The sequence below is a fragment of the Aulonocara stuartgranti genome, assembly GCF_965226115.1.
Source record: "Aulonocara stuartgranti genome assembly, chromosome: 19".
In the NCBI taxonomy this organism is placed as follows: domain Eukaryota; kingdom Metazoa; phylum Chordata; class Actinopteri; order Cichliformes; family Cichlidae; genus Aulonocara; species Aulonocara stuartgranti.
In genome coordinates this window covers 25,552,620-25,573,533 of record NC_138955.1, presented here as the reverse complement: position 1 = coordinate 25,573,533, position 20,914 = coordinate 25,552,620, and the positions used below count along the sequence as shown (strand labels likewise).

At 37.6% G+C, this 20,914-nt stretch overlaps 1 protein-coding gene across 1 annotated transcript in view; it reads left to right on the top strand.

Moving 5' to 3' along the window:
• Window positions 1-14,740: 14,740 nt before the first annotated feature.
• The window catches only part of syne2b (spectrin repeat containing, nuclear envelope 2b), a gene marked incomplete at its 5' end in the record, with an annotated part of 145,516 nt that continues 139,342 nt past the window's right edge, over window positions 14,741-20,914 (top strand). Inside the window, one exon of the mRNA XM_082515097.1 lies at window positions 14,741-14,828. Coding sequence (XP_082371223.1) covers window positions 14,741-14,828 — 88 coding nt within the window. The remainder of the gene's footprint in view (window positions 14,829-20,914) is intronic.

Below are 20,914 nucleotides of genomic sequence, written 5' to 3'. Positions count from 1 at the left end.
CCAATGGATTGTAGATGCTTGGGCTAACATGTCTGCTGGCACTGTTGTTCGAGCTATCGCAAAAGCCGGCATCATTTCCGAGGAGCCGCACGGCACGGAAAGTGACTCTGACAGTGAAGAAAGTGAACTTGGCATGTTTGATGGAGATTTAGCGCAGCTGTTCAATTCAGACACAGAGGATGAGGACTTCGATGGGTTTGATTGATGATAAAAATGTGAGTACCAAACTTTGTTTTGCTCCTGCTTTATTTTTAAATACGCACACTTGTATGCTTGTGTGTTGTTGATGATGATGATTACCGGTAATAGAAATGTGAGTAAGGTACCGAACTCAGGTTTGCTCCCGCTTTATTTTTAAATACGCATACGGTACTTGTATGCGCCCTATAATCCAGTGCGCCTTATGTGTGTGTTAAATACAGTAATGGCACACATAACTGAGACTGCGCCTTTTAGTACAGTGCGTCTTATGGTCGTGAAAATACGGTAGTTTTTCGTATCAGGGCTTCCACAGCTGGGTATTAGAGACCAGCATGTTCTCACATTAGAACAGATAGCTCTGGTTTGGTTTTCTCTGCTTCATACGTGAAATCATCACTTTAAAATGCTTTTTTGTATTTATTCATATCATCCCTGTTAGATGATTTGAAACATGTGACAAAAAAGCATGAACAAAATAAATCTGCAAGGAAAAAAAAAGACTTTTCCCAGCACTTTACCTCAGACAAAATGAACTCACTTTAGTCTAAAGAGGGCAACATTTAATTGCAGAGTCTCAAATGGCCTTAACATGTGTAATAAAAACAATAATTACTACAGAAATGCTTTGATAAGCCTTTAAAATTAAAATTAGACATAAATGGCCTATTAAACTTCAGGGACATTTTTAGGGACACTCAGAGATCTATTGGGGGGGCTTTACTGCTTATAAATCCTAAATGTGTTTTTGCCCATGAGCAAATGGCAAGATATCACAGAAAGCCAAACTATGGTATATAAATTGCTAAACATGTTACACAATCCCAATTTCATATTGCTTCAGTTACAATCACTGTTTACTTACCAGCAAAGGCAAAACCAAGCTTTATTTCACTCTGTGTAACAAAAGACAAAGAGCAAAAATACAGGATCAGAAAACTCAAATCAGCATCAATACTGCATCACTCTCTGTTGTCAAAAAGATTCACTAAACTTCTTTGTTTACTACAGCTGGAATACAAACAACAACTCTCCTCTGTTTTCTTTGGTCTACCTCTCATTTAAGATTGCAAAACACTCATACATGAAAAACTGCACGATGTATATTTTTAAGGCTTTAATATTTGAGGTGGTCTGCATTCAAATTCTACTTCCTAAAATATTATCAACTGCACATAGTATCATTAAATATGCTGTAGTTTTAAATATCTATGTACCATACTAATAATAATATACTGCCATATTTTATTTATGTGAAGGTGGGCTGTTGTTTATTTCATTAATTTTCCACAAAGTCAGAATTTAAACTGTGCTGCAGATTTAGGTTGGCACAAACAAGCCTTGTTAAACAGTTCTTAAAAATTAAAGTCTACAAATTAGGAGTTCTTATTATTCTTGGGCTATGTCCACATGTACACAGGTACTTTTGAAAATGGAGATTTTTCTATCCGTTTGCACCTTTCGTCCACACTTAAACGGCGTTTTCGGTCACTGAAAAACTAAAAACGCTTGCCAGGATATTTTTGAAAACTTTGTTTTTGCATTTATGTGTGGACAGGGAAACTGAGAAAACGCAGCGCCTTTTTTGACGTCACACTGTGCGCCACGTTATTGTTTCAGTGAAATGAATTTCTACAATACGGTTACTGTTAATTGTTCTCTCTGCAGTGTTTAAATGCTTACATATACACACACAGTTACTGTCCCCCGACACATATGACTCGGTTCTGCTTTTATGCCCCATCTTTGTTTGCTATTTCCCACCGAGGCTTCTAGACTTTTCTGATTGGCCAACATTTCTACACGGTTAGGAATATATCGCCACCTGTTGCTTTGGTATGTTCCTAGCAGAGTTTTCCTTCATTTCTGCATTTACGTGTGGACGGGATTGTTTTTTAAAACGAAAACGTAAAGTCCCAGTTTTCAAAAATACCCGTGTATGTGGGGACATAGCCTATGTTTAATCCCCAGTTTCTCCCCCCCTCCTTTCTCTTAATTAATCCACAAGACCTGGACAAACGTGACTCTTTTTCTCCCGTGTTCGGTCAGAGGCGGTAAAATGGCTCCTTTGATCTTGCCGACAGCTGACACTGAATCTAAGATGGCGGTTTGTTTAAAACTTTACAGCATAAAGAATGAGGCTGTTTTAACCAACTGATTTGTGAAGAGAACTAACTGCACCTTATTTAACAGACTGAGAAACACGAACACACCAAATGTTATTAATAAAACAACACAATAACCGTGGTTTACCGTCAAATCTTCATTTCACACTGGGCTCATAAGAAGGCTAGTCGTTAGCATTGGGTTGTTAGCTTTAGCTCATCAAACACTGCTTTTACATACAAAAATGACAACTTTTCACTAAAAAGCAACCATTGTGTTACTTTAACATGAGTTATACCTCGGCTGGCTTTATAAATCACTAACAAGAACTTGTTAAATCGCGCAAACAGAGTATAGACATTTAGGAGAGGAGAGGAGAAGCAGAGGCGCAGCACTCACCCAGAGCGGACTCAACGAAGTGTTCAGAAAGGCGGATGTCCGGCAGTCAGGTAAAAGATGAGGCGTTCACGGGTCGTAGGAAATTCCAGTATTACACACAATGGGCATTGTAAACATAAAAAATGTAGGTAATTTTAAATATTTTATACAATATCTATTTGCTACAGAAAAAAACTAGCAGAACTTTAATTCTATAAGTTAAATAAATATTATTAGAAGGCTCTTCTCCTGAACACCAACACCAAATAGCTGGTGATAGAGTTCACCAGACCTAAAAAAACAAACAAAAAAGACAACCAGTCCAGGACAGTCTGCAAAGATGTTTTAAAGACAATATATTTATATATATATATAAACCTTATCCAGTAAGGATTCCCCTCAAACAAATGACCATAATTTCCTAACCGTAAGGGCTTGAACAGTCATTCTTAATTCTTACACCGTTTTGTTCAGAAGAGAAGAAATGTATAGAAATAGTATGATTAAGCATAAATACTACATTTAGCAGAAATACTATATTAAGCAGAAATCCTATAAAAAGCAGAAATACTATATTAAGCACAAATCTTATAAAATAGCAGAAATAGTATGATTTAGCACAATAGTAATAACTTAAACAGACAAAATGGAAAAGCAAAATGGACAGCTAAAAAATGCTGAACATGCTGAGGGTCCGTCAAATATACTTGTTAAATGACAAAAATCTGCAAAAAAAAATATAATAGCCACACAATCACAAATATGTACACATAAGGAAACACACATGCACAGAGAGACACACACACAAGATCCAATTCAGTCAACCAGTCTAAATATATTGAATATGAGATCAATGAGATCATCCCATTAAAAGGCTTTCTCTCTCTCTCTGTCACACACACACACACACACACACACACACACACACACACACACACACACACACACACACACACACACACACACACACACAGGGAGAGAGAAGCAAGTTTTCAGTCAAGCAGCCTGTGAGCTGCTGAATTTGAATCCACCAATCAGAGAGGCTGTGTACTTTTTCCCAGCAAAACTGGTGCCTGCAGCACAGACACAGAGAGGCACAGGATCTTTGCAGTCTATTTCTCATAATGAGGACTCCCCTCAAACAAATGACCATAGTTTCCTAACCGTAAGGGCTAGAGCGGTCATTCTTACACCGTTTTGTTCAGAAAAGATGGGGGAATCTTCCAGTGTTGACAATTTATCATTAAAATATGAATTATTGAAGATATTTGACTTGTAATAGACCATAACTGAATAGAAGTGAAGCAAAAACTGCTTTGACTTGTCCTCAGCTGGCTGGGAAGCCATGGAGGCCTCAATATGCAATTTGTATGTCTCTGATATGTAAATTTGAATATTACAGTTCTCACAGAGGATTGACTCCCTGGGGACCTGCCACAAATATATAGAAATACTATGATTACCCAGAAATACTACATTTAGATGAAATACTATGTTTTAGCACAAATACTCTGGTTTTGCACAAATATTATAACATAGCAGAAATACAATTCTATAGCAGAAATGCTATATTTATAAAGAAAAATATAATATAGTAGAAATAGTATGATTTAGCAGAAATACTACAATATGGCATAATAAAAATGATTTAGAACAAATACTATGATTGAGCAGAACTACTAAGATGTAGTAAAAGTACTTTGATTTAACAGAAATACAATTATGGAGGAGTAATACTTTAAAATGGGAGAAATATTGATACACACACACACACACACACACACACACAGAGCTTAAAGGGAAGAGTATTTGTGCCATGGAGTGTTAACAAGAATGTGAGGTCCATATTAGAAAAGCTGGTAAAATCATAAAAGTTTGCAGAATTGTAATAAATGATGAATATGAATTACTGGTCTGTGACAGTGTATTAATTTGTAGGGAAAAAAAACATGTTGACCAAGGTGGAATCGAACCCACGATCTTTGACTTGCAGACCCGTGTCATTACCAACTGCGCCACTGGGAAAGGGAGGAGCCGATTTGAAAAACAGGCTCATAAGGAGTCAGAATTAGATCGCGGTGAGAGGCGGAAAAATGCCGTTTTTTGGAGTTACAAAACGTTGTGTAACTCAAAAACTAGGTGGACTAGAAGCATAATTCTTCTACTGGCTGAATCAGCGGACTTTGGTGTACTTTGACTGCTATTTACATTGCTCTATGTACATCTGTCACTGAGATATGACGAGAGAGGAAACGGAAGACCTCAGATATGATTGGCTGGCTGGGAGGCCATGCAGGCCCTGATCTGTGTATTTGAATGTCTGAGTCCTCACAGAGGATTGGCTGCCTGGGGACCTGGCAGAAATATATAGAAATACTATGATTAAGCATAAATACTACATTTAGTAGAAATACTATGTTTTAGCACAAATCCTATAAAAAACAGAAATACTATAATTTAGCAGAAATACTATATTAAGCACAAATCCTATAAAAAGCAGAAATACTATATTAGGTACAAATCCTATAAAAAGCAGAAATACTATGTTAGGCACAAATCCTATAAAAAGCAGAAATACTATATTAGGCACAAATAGTATAAAAAGCAGAAATACTATAATTTAGCAGAAATACTATGTTAGGCACAAATCCTATAAAAAGAATAAATACTATAATTTAGCAGAAATACTATATTAGGCACAAATCTTATGAAAAGCAGAAATAGTATGATTTAGCAGAAATACTGTATTTAGCACAAGTACCGAAAAGTACCAGAAATACTATGATTTAGCAGAATAGTAATAACTTACAAAATTACAAATATGGAGGCATATTGAAACACAAATGCACAGAGGGACACACAAACACAGGCTCTAATCCAGTCAACCAGTCTGACTATATTCAATTTAAATCCTACAATGACATGCTGCCAAATAAGGGCAGGGTCCTCTCTCTCCCACTAAACACACACACACACACACACACACACACACACACACACACACAGGGAGAGAGCTGCCGAATTTAAATCCACCAATCAGAGTGGCTGTTTACGTTTTCCCGCCAAAACAGGTGCATCTTTTTACACACGCAGCAGCACAGAGAGGCACAGGATTATTGCAGCCTATTTCTCATAGTGAGGACTCCCCTCAAACAAATGACCATAATTTCCTAACCGTAGGGGCTAGAGCGGTCATTCTTACACTGTTTTGTTCAGAAGAGATGGGGGAATCTTCCAGTGTTAACAATTTATCATTAAAATGTGAATTTTTAGAGATATATGACATGGATGACTTGTTGACTTAGAAGCCACGAATTCCCCAATATGCAAATATGAATGCCTGAGACCACATATATGATTGGCTGGCTGGGAAGCCGTGCAGGCCCTGATTTGTGGATTTGAATTCCTCAGCCCTCAGATATGATTGGCTGGCTTAGAAGCCATGAAGGCCCCAATATGCAAATTTGAATGCCTCAGGACACATATATGATTGGCTGGGAAGCCGTGCAGGCCCTGATTTGAAAATTTGAATTTCTCAGTCCTCACAGAGGATTGGCTGCCTGGGGACCTGGCAGAAATATATAGAAATACTATGATTAAGCATAAATACTACATTTAGTAGAAATACTATGTTTTAGCACAAATACTATAAAAAGCAGAAATACTATAATTTAGCAGAAATACTATATTAAGCACAAATCCTATAAAAAGCAGAAATAGGATGATTAAGCATAAACACTACATTTAGTAGAAATACTATGTTTGAGCAAAAATCCTATAAAAAGCAGAAATACTATATTAGGCACAAATCCCATAAAAAGCAGAAATAGTATGATTAAGCATAAATACTACATTTAGTAGAAATACTATGTTTTAGCACAAATAGTATAAAAAGCAGAAATATTGTAATTTAGCAGAAATACTATATTAGGCACAAATCTTATAAAATAGCAGAAATAGTATTATTTAGCACAATAGTAATAAGTTAAACAGAAAAATTGGAAAAGCAAAATGGACAGCTGAAAAAATGCTGAACATGCTGAGGGTCCCTCAAATATACTTGTTAAATGAAAAAATCAGCAAAAAAATGCACAGGGAGAGAGAAGTAAGTTTCTAGGTCAGCCTGGGAGCTGCTGAATTTGAATCCACCAATCAGAGAGCCTGTGTACTTTTTCCCGCCAAAACATGTGCCTCTTTTTACACACGCAGCACAGAGAGGCACAGGATTATTGCAGCCTATTTCTCATAGTGAGGACTCCCCTCAAACAAATGACCATAATTTCCAAACCGTAGGGGCTAGAGCGGTCATTCTTACACCGTTTTGTTCAGAAGAGATGGGGGAATCTTCCAGTGTTTACAATTTATCATTAAAATATGAATTATTAAAGATATTTGACTTGTAATGCACCATAACTGAGTAGAGCGAAGCAAAAACTGCCTTGACTTGCCCTCAAACAACGCTTTCTAACTCGAAATCTATTTGGAGTATCGATATCATTCTTTCACCGTAAGAGACAGCAGGCTTTGGTGAACAATCATGGAAATTTTCAGGTCTCTGTGGAAATCCAACAAAAAGTTATGACGAGAGAAAAAAGTGGTTCATTTCCACAGTTTGAAATCTGAAGAAATCTGAGCGAAGGACGAATTTCCTACCCTCAAACAAGTCCAACTCATTTCAGAACGGTAATAGGTGAGAAAGAAATTCTTGAATTGTGAGCGTCAGGGGTGTCTGAAGATATTCGGGGACAAGCCTCATGTCTTAACTTTGCTTCGTTAAGGAGATATGACGATTCGAATATGCCTCTCATTACAGAAATCCAGCGGTGATTTTGAACAAGCTCTCCATTCACTTTATATGGAGAGTTTTCTGACCTTGTGTTAGTCTGAGGAGATTTGCAAAAATTCTATAAATCCCACAACAATGATGGTGACATTTTCTGAAAGCCAGCAAAAATACCTACGTTTTGATGTATAATTTGTGGAAGTTGAGTGAAAATTGAGCAAGTAGCAGGAAGTTGTTCGGACATGAAGTGAAAATTGCAAAACCTTCAGTGGCACACTGGAAGCCAAGAGCATAGCAACCATAACAACACATGTATTTTGTGAAAAATCACAATTTTGCAACTCAAAACTTTAAGAGGCATAAAAGTAAAACAGTAAAAGATTTGAAAAAGCTGAATCATACATGAATAGCCAAATAATTTGTGAACATTTTAAAATTTGAATGGTTGTTCTAGGTGAAAATATGAGGAAGTAGTTAAGTTTCAAAAACAGGCAAAATTTAGCAGAATTGCAGAAGTTTCCCATTCATTTCAATGGGACAAATTAAAGGAAAAAAGCTTAATATTTTAAAAAGTATAATAGTTAAAAATAGCAAAAATCGTAGCAGGAATTAGCAAAAATAGCTGAATAGTTTAAAGTTTGAACGGTGAAAATAGCACAAAAATTGTGGAAGTAGTTAAACGGCGAAAAGTGTACGGAAGCAACTAGAATAAAGTATAAAGAATAAAGAGAAACAGGAACTCAATAGTGTGGATGCTTAAAGCATCCACACAATAAAGACTAGAAAGTGCATTTTCTGAAGAAACTGCAGTGTGAATGCTTGAATCTGAATGTATGCACTGAAATGAATTAGTTACTGAATTTAAGTTAAAAATCTTGAATGAGATAAAAAAAAAACCCGAATTTAACCTAAAAACAAAAGTGCTGAACTGCTAAAAGCTGAAGGTTACACAGAAGAAGAAGTTGGAAAAAAGCTGAAAATGTTTTAATTGTAAATTAGAAAAACCTAAGAAATGAGAAAAGAACATTTAGAGTCAGAAAACATCTGAAAGAATATTAAAAGGTCATATTCTTTGAATCACTGAATGACTAAAATGTGATCCCTCCACTTGGACCCACACAGTTTAAAAAGTTTACATCTCTGAGCTTTGAAAGACAAGATGTTGGAAAAAGAACAACGATGGCGACGTTTTGAGGGTAAAATGATGGCTTTAACACTGTGGACACAGCAGCAGTTGAAAGAGAAGTGTTTAAGATGAATTTTGGCAGAGTGGCAGAGAGAGCTCGTTAAGCAGGCAGGTGTGAGCCTGGTTGCTATAGTGACCGCACCCAATGGCTCCATACACACGTACACAGACATGCACCTCACTTTTGCTGCTTAAAATGAACAGAAAAGTCAGGCCGAAACAAATCGCTCCCAAATGAAAAGTAAAAGTCGTATTGACAAAATTCTTTCACTGTGAGCGACAGCAATGTCTAGTCTACCTAATTCTCAGTTTTCATGCCTGTGGAGCTTATTATATGGACGTGGTGACAGTGGAAAGACACCATGCTCTTCTGATTTTCAAACGAACCTTCTGAGCCATTTTAACATTAGAGTCTATGGAAGAGTTGGAGGGAGGAGGCTGTGCATTGGTGACATTTATGAAAGAACCATAACACCTAGTACAATAGTAAACACATTGGATGAAAGAGGACAGCCATGGCTACGTTTTGAGGGTAAAATCATACCTGTAGAGCAAACGCTGCGGACACAGCAGCAGTTTTAAAAAAGATTTTAAGATTAATTTTTTTGCTCCTCTCACTCTAGCAGTTGAGCTGCCTCACTCTAGCCCCAACATTCCGTCCCATACACACCCATTATAAACTCTGAAACGGGTGAAAAAACATCATGAAACTTAAACTGGAACTGAAGAAAAAGTATAATAGATATTGAAAAGATAAATACAAGTTGAATAGTTGAATGTCTTGTCTTCGTTTTAAAGTTTGAATGGTGGCTCTATGTGAACGTATGTTGAAGTAGTAAGAGTTTAAAAATGAGTAAGTTGAATGAGAATTTGAAGGGTCTCCCCATTGAAATACATGGGAAATTTTTGTTGAATAAAGTTGAATAAAATTAAAAATATAAATGTTAAAAATGAGAAAAGTAGAAGCACACCATTCCAAAAGAAGAGGAATCTAATGGTGTTTGAATGGTTTTTCTAAGTTGAACGGTTTTGAAGGAGATAGTCGGCGAAAAACGTACGGAATAGGAAAAAATAATAATAAAGATTAGAAGAACAATACTGTGAATGCTTTTCAAGCATTCACACTAATTAGAAGAACAATACTGTGAATGCTTTTCAAGCATTCACACTAATAATAAAGATTAGAAGAACAATACTGTGAATGCTTTTCAAGCATTCACACTAATAACAGGAGTTTTATGTTTTCCCTGTTAGCTTGTTAGAGTTCAGTGTGTTTGTTTTCCATTCCTTAGTGGAGTCATAGATAATGATACTCGATAGAAATCTTCTATCTAAGAGAAACTACCTTACTAACCTCATTCAATCAAGACCTCCGTGTTGTATGAACCTTGTGATACTGTGCATGCGTGTCAAAATATATTGCACTGTAGGTCCGCCTTCAAGATATTTGCCCCATATTGTCATCAGTGGTGTGTTCTTAGTCGAATGAAAGCATAGATTACCTCTCCCCTTTTCTAACATCTGATCACCCAGGGTGTGTCTGTGAAAGCTCTGTGTGACAGGTTCGGCAACACTGTCGCTGTTGATTTGTTCCTTGGGCTCTCACAAAGAGCACAAAGACCTGCTGGAAAGCATTTAAAGAAATGCAGTGAGAGTAGGGTGTTGTTTCAGAGACAGTCACGGCATTTATACTGAGATAAAAGCTAGTGGCAGGGAGAGTTCCCTTTAGAGTCAAATCTCTAGTGAGGGAATGTGGAAGATGTGGTTTTCCCAGGTGTTTGTTTACAATTACTGTACAAACTGGATATCACTGATTTGTCTGTGGTTCATGTCAGTTTAGTTCCGTTCCAGCTTGTTGTGGTTAGTCAGAGCAGTACTGTCAGACTGACACAGAAGTAGGATCCTGGAGCCAGAGGAAGGTATTAGCCTTGCACACAGAAATGATTTTGTTTTGGTATCTTCATAGATTTTAATTTTCTTTCATTTAATTTATGCTAACTGAAGTCAGGTTTAACAGCTTCTTGTTTCTTGAATGGTAATTTTGTTTAGTCTTAACCAGTCCTTAGCTCATGGTTCAACTCTCACATCCAAGATATTTTCAGTTGGCATAAAGCTGTGGGAGCTGAAGGCTAACATTTTCTAGCATAGCAATGACTAATCCATTATCCCTCAGCTTTAAAAATTAATATGAATACCTTGTAAATATATGGGGAATGTGTGCAGGGGTGACATGAAATCTGAACAAATTGGTACAGATTTTTTGAAAGATTTTGGTAAATATGGTCAATTTTTTTTACTGTTTGAAAGTCTGGACACAGCGTGAAAACAGAGCGGAAGAAAGGCTTTCAGTGTAACACAGGCTTGTACAAACTCCAGTGACAAAATGATTCCGTTTCAGGTTTAGGTTATTTAATGTGTTACTTTCATCTGCACCACAGTCAAGAATACTTTTTGTTGCATTTTTTGTGCTTCCTCTGAGGTTGAAGACAGCCTCTTTTCTCAGTCCTGAATAGGGCACAGTTATCTGTAAGACAAAGTGCTCATTTTGCTCATTCATCAAATGAAGGATATTTTGCATGCTTTATCCTTAACTAAAACTATGTGTGGGATTTTTTTTTTAAATTTACTGATCGATACATGTTGGATACTCTAGCACAACATATACACTTACTACTGATACTTACTGCTTGTGTTTTTCTTGGGTAAAGCTTTTATTTAAGGTTGCACTTGTAAGTCTGACATGAATAAACTGGACTGTTAAATCACTTTTGTTGTGGCGCTCTGGGGAGACTTAATACCTCTCTACTACTTCATGCCCTTCAGCTTTCTCACAGACGGCCACTTTAACTAATTATGCGATTATTAATCTGGATAAATACATGCAACAAGCATGTAATGCCAGTGCTTTGGCTTTGTGATGTGACCCCTCCCTGTGCTTTTTCCACAGCACCGTGCAATGTGTTTTGCTGCCCTTTGTCTCATTGCTACAATTAGAGCTGAGCAGTGGGACTTGTGACTCTCTCTGATAATGTGCCTTTGCCCGCTATAGGCTTACCTCTTTACTCAGTAATGACAGCTAGTAAAATTCACTTTGTGATGCAACTTTAATGGATGGTGTGATTTGATTGCTTAACTATGAGTCATGCATGAGTGTAGCACTCTATTGTTGTTGCCCTGAAATCTCAATAGACATGTAAACAACTTCATGCATTTTGTATTTATTAGATCCAGACAGTGAAAAACACACAGCAGTAAAAGCTGTATTCCTTTCTTTTAAATTATGCCTGTGTAAGAAACCCCTGACATTTTCCCATTAGTTACTATCTCTTGTAATCTCTTGCAGTAAATATTTGTATATATTTTATATACACCGCTCTCTCGGTCTCTCGCCTCCCTTGATCTATCGTTTTGCAGCTGACACGAAGCCTTGGGATAGCTCAAATGCTGTGCTATAGCAGTCCACATATGCACACATGCTTGGCAGGGTAGCATTATCAGACCATGGTTCTGTGGGGTCACATTAACAATGGATGTTAGTGGTTCAGTGTGTTTTTAGAAACCGCATGTGCTGCTTGCTTCTTATTGCTTGTGCAGCTGCGAGTAACCTTGGGCAAATATTTGTTTAATGCTAGCTTGTCAAATGATTTAATTTGATGTTATTATTAGTTATGGTGCTTTAAATAGTTTGCTGGTATTTTGCACTTGTCAGAATGTCAAGTAACCAGTAAGGAGTCATCTCATGCACTGACATCACAACAGCTTGTCAAGAGTATAAAAATACTTTTCTTGCTTTTTTGTTTTTATTAACTTTATCTGCACCGATATTCTCCAGTTACTAAGGATTTACTGGATTCAGCTTTAAATTAAATTCCTCAACACCCATACCTACTGCCAACACACTTTATAGCACTGGTAGTGTCATATTTGCAAATAGCCCTTTTAATAGAGTTTGTCAGAGCTAATGTGTTTCTGTGTACAACCAGAGTCTTTATTGACTTGATTATTATTTTTTTTTAGGAATTAACCATAAGTTTGACTTCTTCTGGCTTGTTAAGGATTCATATTTGTTTGGCCATTAACGATTCTGGGAGGAAAACATGCCACATAGGAAACAGCATACAAGAAATATTGCCAAGTGGCTCCAATGTTTCACGTTGCCAGTTTGAGTGAAATCACATTCTTCTGGCAACACATGCAGGTCACAGTACATGAGCTCCTTGTATTTGAGCTGATCTGGCTCTGACACATCTGACATTTGCTCTGACATATTGGTAAGTGTTGGCACTATTTCACACTGTTGTATTTTAGTCTCGCTCACCTGTCCGCTCTCCTGGACCATCACGTCAGTCGTGTTTATCTGCAGAGAAAAACAATCAAATCAAAGGGCTTTTTTATTTTTCACTGCTTGATTTATTTAGGCAGGCTACTCTGTAAAGATGTCTAAATGTCATACATTTCTCTCAGTCCGCTTGTTCATATCCTAGAGGGGGAATGAACAAGACAGAACACGGCCCAGCACTTCACGCTGCACTCAGTTTATACTGACAGTGTTTCATTGCACTTTAAAAGATGATAAACTCCTCTTTGACTGTATTTCAGACATGCTCACTGCCAGTCTGTTGGTCATAAAACAAATGTTTTGTGGACATACACAGCAGCAGACAGGAACAATATAATTCTGTTCACACAAACCTCCTGGCTGCATCATTATCATTATTTGTGTTGATGCAATGGTTATAATACTGGAAATAGTAATAATTATTATAATAACCAATCTTAAATATAATTGTACCACTAATTCATGTTTATTGGATACATGTATCCACATCCCAAAATATTAAAGGTCTGCTGTGTCTGAATGGGTTTGGGTGCATGCTCGTACACCAGTTACAGCACATTAATAATTAGCCTCAAGCAACAAGCAGCACACACGCTTTTGCTGAAACAGAAGCGCTTGAATGCACAGATGTTTGCGGGCCTGTTTATCCGAACATGACTGGAAATGATTGAGAACATCATTACAACCTCTCTATGGTGTACCCTGCCTCTTGCTGTATGGCAGCGGGGATAGCCTCCAGCCCATCTGCGATTATGTGCTGTATTAGTGATTGGATGGATGGAAGTTGAGTATCCACAGTAATCCAACAGATGTCCTGGGGTCTCATTTATAAAAGACTGCATTGTGAAACTCCACATGTTGTTCTCTGTCTAAATCATCCCTTTACCTTGAGAAGTCTGCAGATTACTCAGGAGAGGTGGAGAGTCTTTCATGGTAGCTGATCAGTGGTCCTTTCTGTCATGTCTTATGGCAGCGGTATTGCAATCACTATGTAGCACTACACGCAAGTGACAGAGTATTGGTATATTTGCAGCAATCAGACTGATTGAGACACAATTTATAACAACACACAGTTGTTTCTTCCAACTTGGTCCATCCATCCATCCATCCACTTGTCCAGTTCAGGGTTGTGGGAGGGCTAAAGTCAGATGGACAGGGCGTACCCTGGTCAGACACTCATTCATATATATATTCAACAAATAGTCAATTTAGAATCACCAGTTAACCTAACCGCACTAACAGCATGTCTTTGGACTGTGGGAGGAAGCCAGAGAGAACCCACACAGAAACAGGGAGAATAAGCCACTCCACTGGATTTGAACCCAGGACCTTCTTGCTGTGAGGAAACGGTGCTCTTTTACTTTTTAATGATTATTTGATCAGCCTTGCTTGTGTATTATAAATGACTCAATGGATTTACACCTAACTGAAAGGGACGAATCGTCCGACCTGCCCCATTCTGTTATCATTAACTGTTTCAACAAAAAGTGGCAACTGATACATAAGACTTAATTTTTTTTATTGTTTATAAATATTTCGGTCACATGTATATTAGATATAGAAACTTTTGGCTATAAAGGTAAGGTACAAGCTTCCTCAGACTGGCACCAGCTGGAAAAAGTGTGATCTTTTAGTCTTAGGTCTTTATAGTTCAGTCTTTAGTTCTTTTAGGCACTAATATTGATGCTTTTCTTTTTCCTCTGTATTTTTTAGAGCAGTGCCATGCTGCCGGGAGTCTGTGGATGAGAATATGTCGTCAGACTTCTACTCCAGAGATGCTTTGTTGGAGCAGGGGACCATCCCCCTGGATATTGACAATGTTCACATGCTGCTGCAGGGTCAGTCTCATTTCCAGTACAGATTACAGTGTAATGTTTCTGACTGAACAATGAAATATTTTCTACAAGAACAAGAGTAAAGCGTTTTTCAAAAAAAAATCCTAGCTTTAGGCTGTTGGAACTACTGTGGTGCTTCTTACCTAAAATGAGTAAGTGCTCATTGTTTCTGGTCTGAGGTCACGCAAGAGTAAAAAGAAAAAAAACCTCCTGATTTCAGTCACTGTGGCAACATAATAACTGTTTGGCCTCAGTCTCACTCAAGGGAGCAGTTTGATGACCTTGTCACAGTCAGTCCACTGTGGGCAACATCTTGTTTCACTTTTACCACTCTTTTTGAGGTCATGCTTGGTTTAATCTACGGAAAGTGATCCGCTGTTCACTTTGAGACATGAGTCATGTTGCAAAGAGTCTTCTGAAGGGAAAGAGCAGGAGGGTGGTGCAGGCATGTAATAAACACTGCGCGCACATCAACTCACTGTATCTCGGGGCATTCATGAACGTCTTAAGCAAAGTATTGCACTGAGACTGTCGTTACAAGTTGGTTTTCAATTGGTGAGCCACTTCATTTTAAAGTTTTTCATCTCTGGTTTATGATTTTAAAAAATGTAGCAATGAGTCATCTGCTTGTGACGTAAGTTGTAGAATAAAAAAGAACAAAACACAAAAAAGTTATTATATACATTTACCAATTTATGGTAGGAGGATGGGCCGAAGAACAAGTGAAGTGGCTGAGCTGGGAAATGTCTTATTTACAAATAAGGCACATAAAAATGTGTACTTCAAGCTTAGGTAGATGTTTTCTTTGTGTGATCAAAGCCTTATTTGCCCAACTGCATTCTGTGATATCTTAACAAATATTATAGAAGCTACCATAGCTGACCATTGTCTGACCTTTGCCAGTTTAAAAAACAAAAGTCCAGAGGTGAACTTGGCAAGTGACAGAGCATCATCATTTTTAATGTGAATTTATCAATGCTGCCTTGGACCTAACATTACGGGAACCATTAGCACCAGAGTTTGACTTCACCGGACTGTAAACCAATCAATTTAGGTTGCACTTAGTGTCCATTACCTTTGAATAACACAAACCTATTACCATGTGAAAACATTTTACAACATGAAATGAAAAACAGATAATTTCATGTACATATTTCAGATTTAAAAATCAGATAAAAAAAATTCCAAGAACAGAGTACCATTTTAGCTCGGTGGCTGGAGAGGAGTGCCCCAGGTTCAAGTCCAGCCTGTAGCTCTTTATTCCGTGTCTTTTCTCTCTGAGGTTGAGGTGGTTTGGGCATCTGAATAGGATGACTCTGGCGTATCTCCTAGAGGAGGTCTTTTGGAAATGTCCAAGGCAGGGAAACCCTGGAAGAGAGAAGCTGGGGGAGATGGGTGGGGAGAGGGATGCCTGCTTAGACTGACCCAGAATTATTAAGCATCCAAAGGTTTATCAAACATCACTTGCTGAGGAAGTCCTTATCTCCCATTCCATTGTCCTTGTCATGGCCCTGTGCATTGGACAGTCCCTGTTGTTTTGCCCTGTTTGTCTCCCTGTGTTGTCTTGCAGATTCCTGGTAGACGGGGTTTATCAATGCAACAGCGACCTCCTGGTCAGTCTTGTTTAAGAATTTAAGAACAGGCTATTTTAGCTCTGACCCCAGTGGCGTCTGTCTGATTAATGTGTCAGGTCCCTCAAACCAGCAAACTTGGGGGTTTATCCAGGATTTGAACCCAGGACCTCTTCCATCTCCTCTTCCATTTTCAATAATGCAATTGTAACTAGCTAGAATTTTCACCACACATATATGTAGCTATGCTTTATTTTCTACCTGACAGGTGCCAAAAATGCAGTTTGTGTATTTGGTGATATGTGAGCCGTTTGGGGATATCCCATTTACTGAAGAACCAAGACTTACTGACATTTGCTTGAGTGCTTAACAGGCGTGAGCATGAAAAAAGGATGTGTGTTGCATTATGAGCATGCTGGCACGATTACAAGGTTACATATTGTGATTTTTTTGAGAGAGTATCTCCATGACATCAGCTGGAAGCAATGCTAGACTGCAGCACAAAAATTAATAGCCCACTTTAACCACACATCTGTCAAGACTTGCAAAACCATATTTGTTCTGTATAGTAATACATATCTAAAAAGACACTTGTTGTTCATATTTTTCCATAACTTTTCTTAATCTTTCTGTCCTTATTTCACCTTTTTTAATAGCCTCTCTCAGTCCTGATCCACCACTCTCCTTATTCTCTTTCTTGCAGCTTATATTTTTTAAAATGAGTGACTCTCGGATCTTTTTTCTCTACATCTTCCTTGACTCTTGATCTTTGGACTTTTCAACATGCTCATATGTGGTTCTTTCTCTGTACCTACCTCAGTTCTTTTGCCTCTCCTAACTTATTGGGTCCAATCTGACTTCATTCCTCACAGAGCTATTTTTAGCTCATTTGCTCCCCACATTTAGAACACTGTGTTTTTTTAAGCCTTGTAAATGTTTTTCCAGTTATGTAGTTTCCAGCTGCTACACCATGTCCAGAAGGAATGATGTAAGCCCAACGCCCCCATGACAAGCCATCTTGTAAAATAAGAGTGTGAAAGTCATTTTTTGTGTATATTTGAAGGTGTAATGATAAAAGAATGTCACTAAAAATAGCTCAAGCTATGTGTGATTGTTGGGTGTATTCAACACTTGTTAACTGAGTCTGGGAGGATATTTTCTTGCATAGGGTGCAGGGACTTGAGCACGATGTGTTCTGCATCGTGGATATACCCACTGGCTGTTTTAGGGAGAACATGTGATGTCACTTTAAATACCTTTTTAATATGTTGTCGGTACAACATTAATCATCTTTTTATGCATTGCCAAATAGAATAGGGTGCAGTTTTGGGTTTATTTTGACATTCACATTTACACTATTGCTAACACCATATTTATGTCAATGAGTGACTCTTTTTTCTTTCGTTTTTGCTTAGCTGCACTGTGTAACCTACTGGCTAAATTTCAGTTACCTAACTGGGGTTGGGGTTGCATTAACTTAGTCTTCCAAAATTCGTCTTCCATTTTGCTTGGTTTGCTTGAATTTGAGTCAGGTTTTCCAGCCTGTGCAGCATAAAGCACTTAGGATGCTGCAGGAGAACTAGCTTGTTCCAGGTCATGTTTGGGCAGGAATGAAATTTCGGTGAGTCACATTTAAAAGAGGTGGAGCCCAGCTAAACTCACCTGCATCCCTGCAGGCAAGAATTGTAGACGGTTTAAACAAGAATTGTTTTCAATAGGATTTCATATCATATTTCATATAATCTCTTCTGCTGCAGCAATGGGTGTGTTGAATGTTGAATCGGTTTGGTAAAGCATGTAAGGGAAAAATGCATTTGATTTAAACAGATGTTTAACATCAGAGTTTACTAATACTACTAGTACTACACTACCTGCTCAATCAGCATGACTTCTCACATTGTGGGTAAGTTGCTTTCATTTGTCTTTCTAGTAGTGAAGTTGATTGGTGTGGAATGAAAGTGACTGCAGAGTTTAGTGTGAAGACACTGTACTGTAGGCAGCGTTTGAATGTGGAACTCTTAAACCTAGTTTGACTGCTTATAGAAACTATACCAGGAGATTTACAGATATAGTCCAGTATCTGCAGAATATAAGAAACCAGTCTTGAGTAGGAAGTAAATAGTAACTCACCTATACAGTATGCATATGTATGTATTCAAATTCATATATAGGCTTCGCTCTCTTCTCAGGACTGGGGCAAGTTTTAGATCTTATAAAACCTACAGTAGTCTCGTTTTAGAAGAGCTACTGCTGTAGAATGTAATTACGCATTAAACACAAAACCGAAGCTTGGCTGCTATTCAGAGGTTAAACCTTTATTTAATGTCTGAGCAACATTGTACTTGTAGTAGCTGAAACTACAACAAAGCCATGAAGGCAGATGGCTAATGTTAACATCTTGAAAAGGCAAAAAAAAGAAAAGAAAATGAAAAAGAAAAAGTTTGCTGAGCTGAAACCGAAATAAGAAGCCAACCTGATGATTTTATGGTAGTTACTGCTAATTTTACTAGTTACTGTATATGTTAATTTTGGGGCGGTGATATTCTGTTGGTAACATTTTCTATCAGTGCTTTGCATTTGTACAGTTGCTGGTTATGAAAGCTGTCCAGAAGGCCTAAAATTAGCAATTTAGGAAGCAACCTTTCAAATCCCTTATTTGGAGTGGCTTTTTAGCCTGAAGGACTGAAGTAACATCTGTGATAAACACATTTTCAAACGATAACTCTGACACTTTTGCTCCCTTTTTACATGTACTTAAAAAAATTGCCTTCCAGGTAAGGAAGGTTTGAAAGCCCATTTTAACTACATAAAAAACATTATAAACTATAAAGCATTTTCCTCACCTGTTATCTGGCAGCTGAAATAAAGCACAATTAATTCTTAACAAATTCATAACAAATTGCTCATAAAATCATGAAATATTTATAGGAAATCTTATTTTTAAAAAAAACTATTTACGTAATCCTTATTGTACTCTCCTGATGGTCTTGGTGGGTGTGGCAGCTTATCAGGCGCCATTGTTAAACCCCAGTCAAGTCCCTTAATTTAAATCAGAGACTTGTTTCATAAACTGACAACTGACTGATTATCCAGTATCCCTTTAGAAATGTCTGAAAAACTGCAGAAATGCACCACATTGTGCATTATGCAGTAGTCCTTAAAAACACTATTTGCCACATGCAGAGCAGATAGAGGAGGCCCTGCTCTCAGTAGTCAAAATTGCAGACACATTAACCCTGAGGGAACAAGAAGCTTTCGATTGAGGAAAGCACATGATAGCAGGCTCTTACAGCAGGAGAAAGCCCCTCCTCTAGGAGCAGTAATCAAGTTTGTCAGCCAGTCAAATACAATATACAGTGCTGTGAAAAGGTATTCCCCCTATTGCAGGCATTTTTATGACTGCAATAGGTTGAGAACCAGGCAACGTAGCATGTTGAAACTGATACCATAGGTGCATCTACTAAAACTCTCAGACAAGTTTGAATCTCAAGCTCAAAGGCAGAGGTCAAGTTTTCTTAAAATCTTGTAACTGCTAGCTGGGAAAGCTCAGCTAGCTAATTATCCACCAGGGAAATAAATACATCACTGTTGTCAAGTAAAACCCTTCATAAAGTTTCCGAAATGCTGTTTGTATGTGAAAATGTAAGACAAGGAACAATAGCAAGAAGACTGAATTAGGCAAATTTCAAAGTCTGAAGAGGTACAAAAACATCCATGTTAAACAGATAATGTGGTATGCTTTGGATCATGAGCTGTTCCTCTCATTCTCAATACTTTTGCCATCCTTCTGGTACAACTATGGTTTCATCTTTCACAGAACTGTGCCAAACCTTTTAAATGTTTTATGGCAAAGTCTAACGTGGCCTTCTTGGTCTTGACTGTATTCAGTGGTTTGCACCTTGCTCTAAATCCTCAACATTTCTCTTCATTAAGGTGTCCCTTGTAGACGTCCTCCTCTCATTTGGTTGTTCTTGATTGGATGTTGTGAAGCTGTTTAACCTTTAGTTGCCTTCTGTGGTCTTTGGGGCCTTTTGGTGTTGCTGAACTGGTCAGTGCATTGTTTCTTTCTGCCATTGTTTGTATATATTTCATTTTCTATATGTATAGGCATATAGGAAATAAATTATATTATAAAAACAATGCTTTTGTTTTTATTGGCCACATTTTGGAAATAATACTGGTTAATGGGGATGCATCCAAATATCATCTCACATTTGACCTCTGATCTCAATTTTATATTTCATATCTGCCTTTCTTTCAAGTTGACCCCCACAAACTGCACTACAAACTTCATAAAGTATGTTTAAAAAGAACAAAGAAAACAAAGGGAATTCATACAAAATATAATACTCTTCCGTTAAATGTAAATACTACTCAGTATTCTTAGATCACAGTATATGTGAGATTCTTGATTATGTTTTTAGGAATCCCCAAAAGTTTTTGCAACACATTTTGTGATGAGTCATTTTTCAAGGTTTGTGGCTTGTTCAGGCAACACACAAACCAAATACTTGTGTT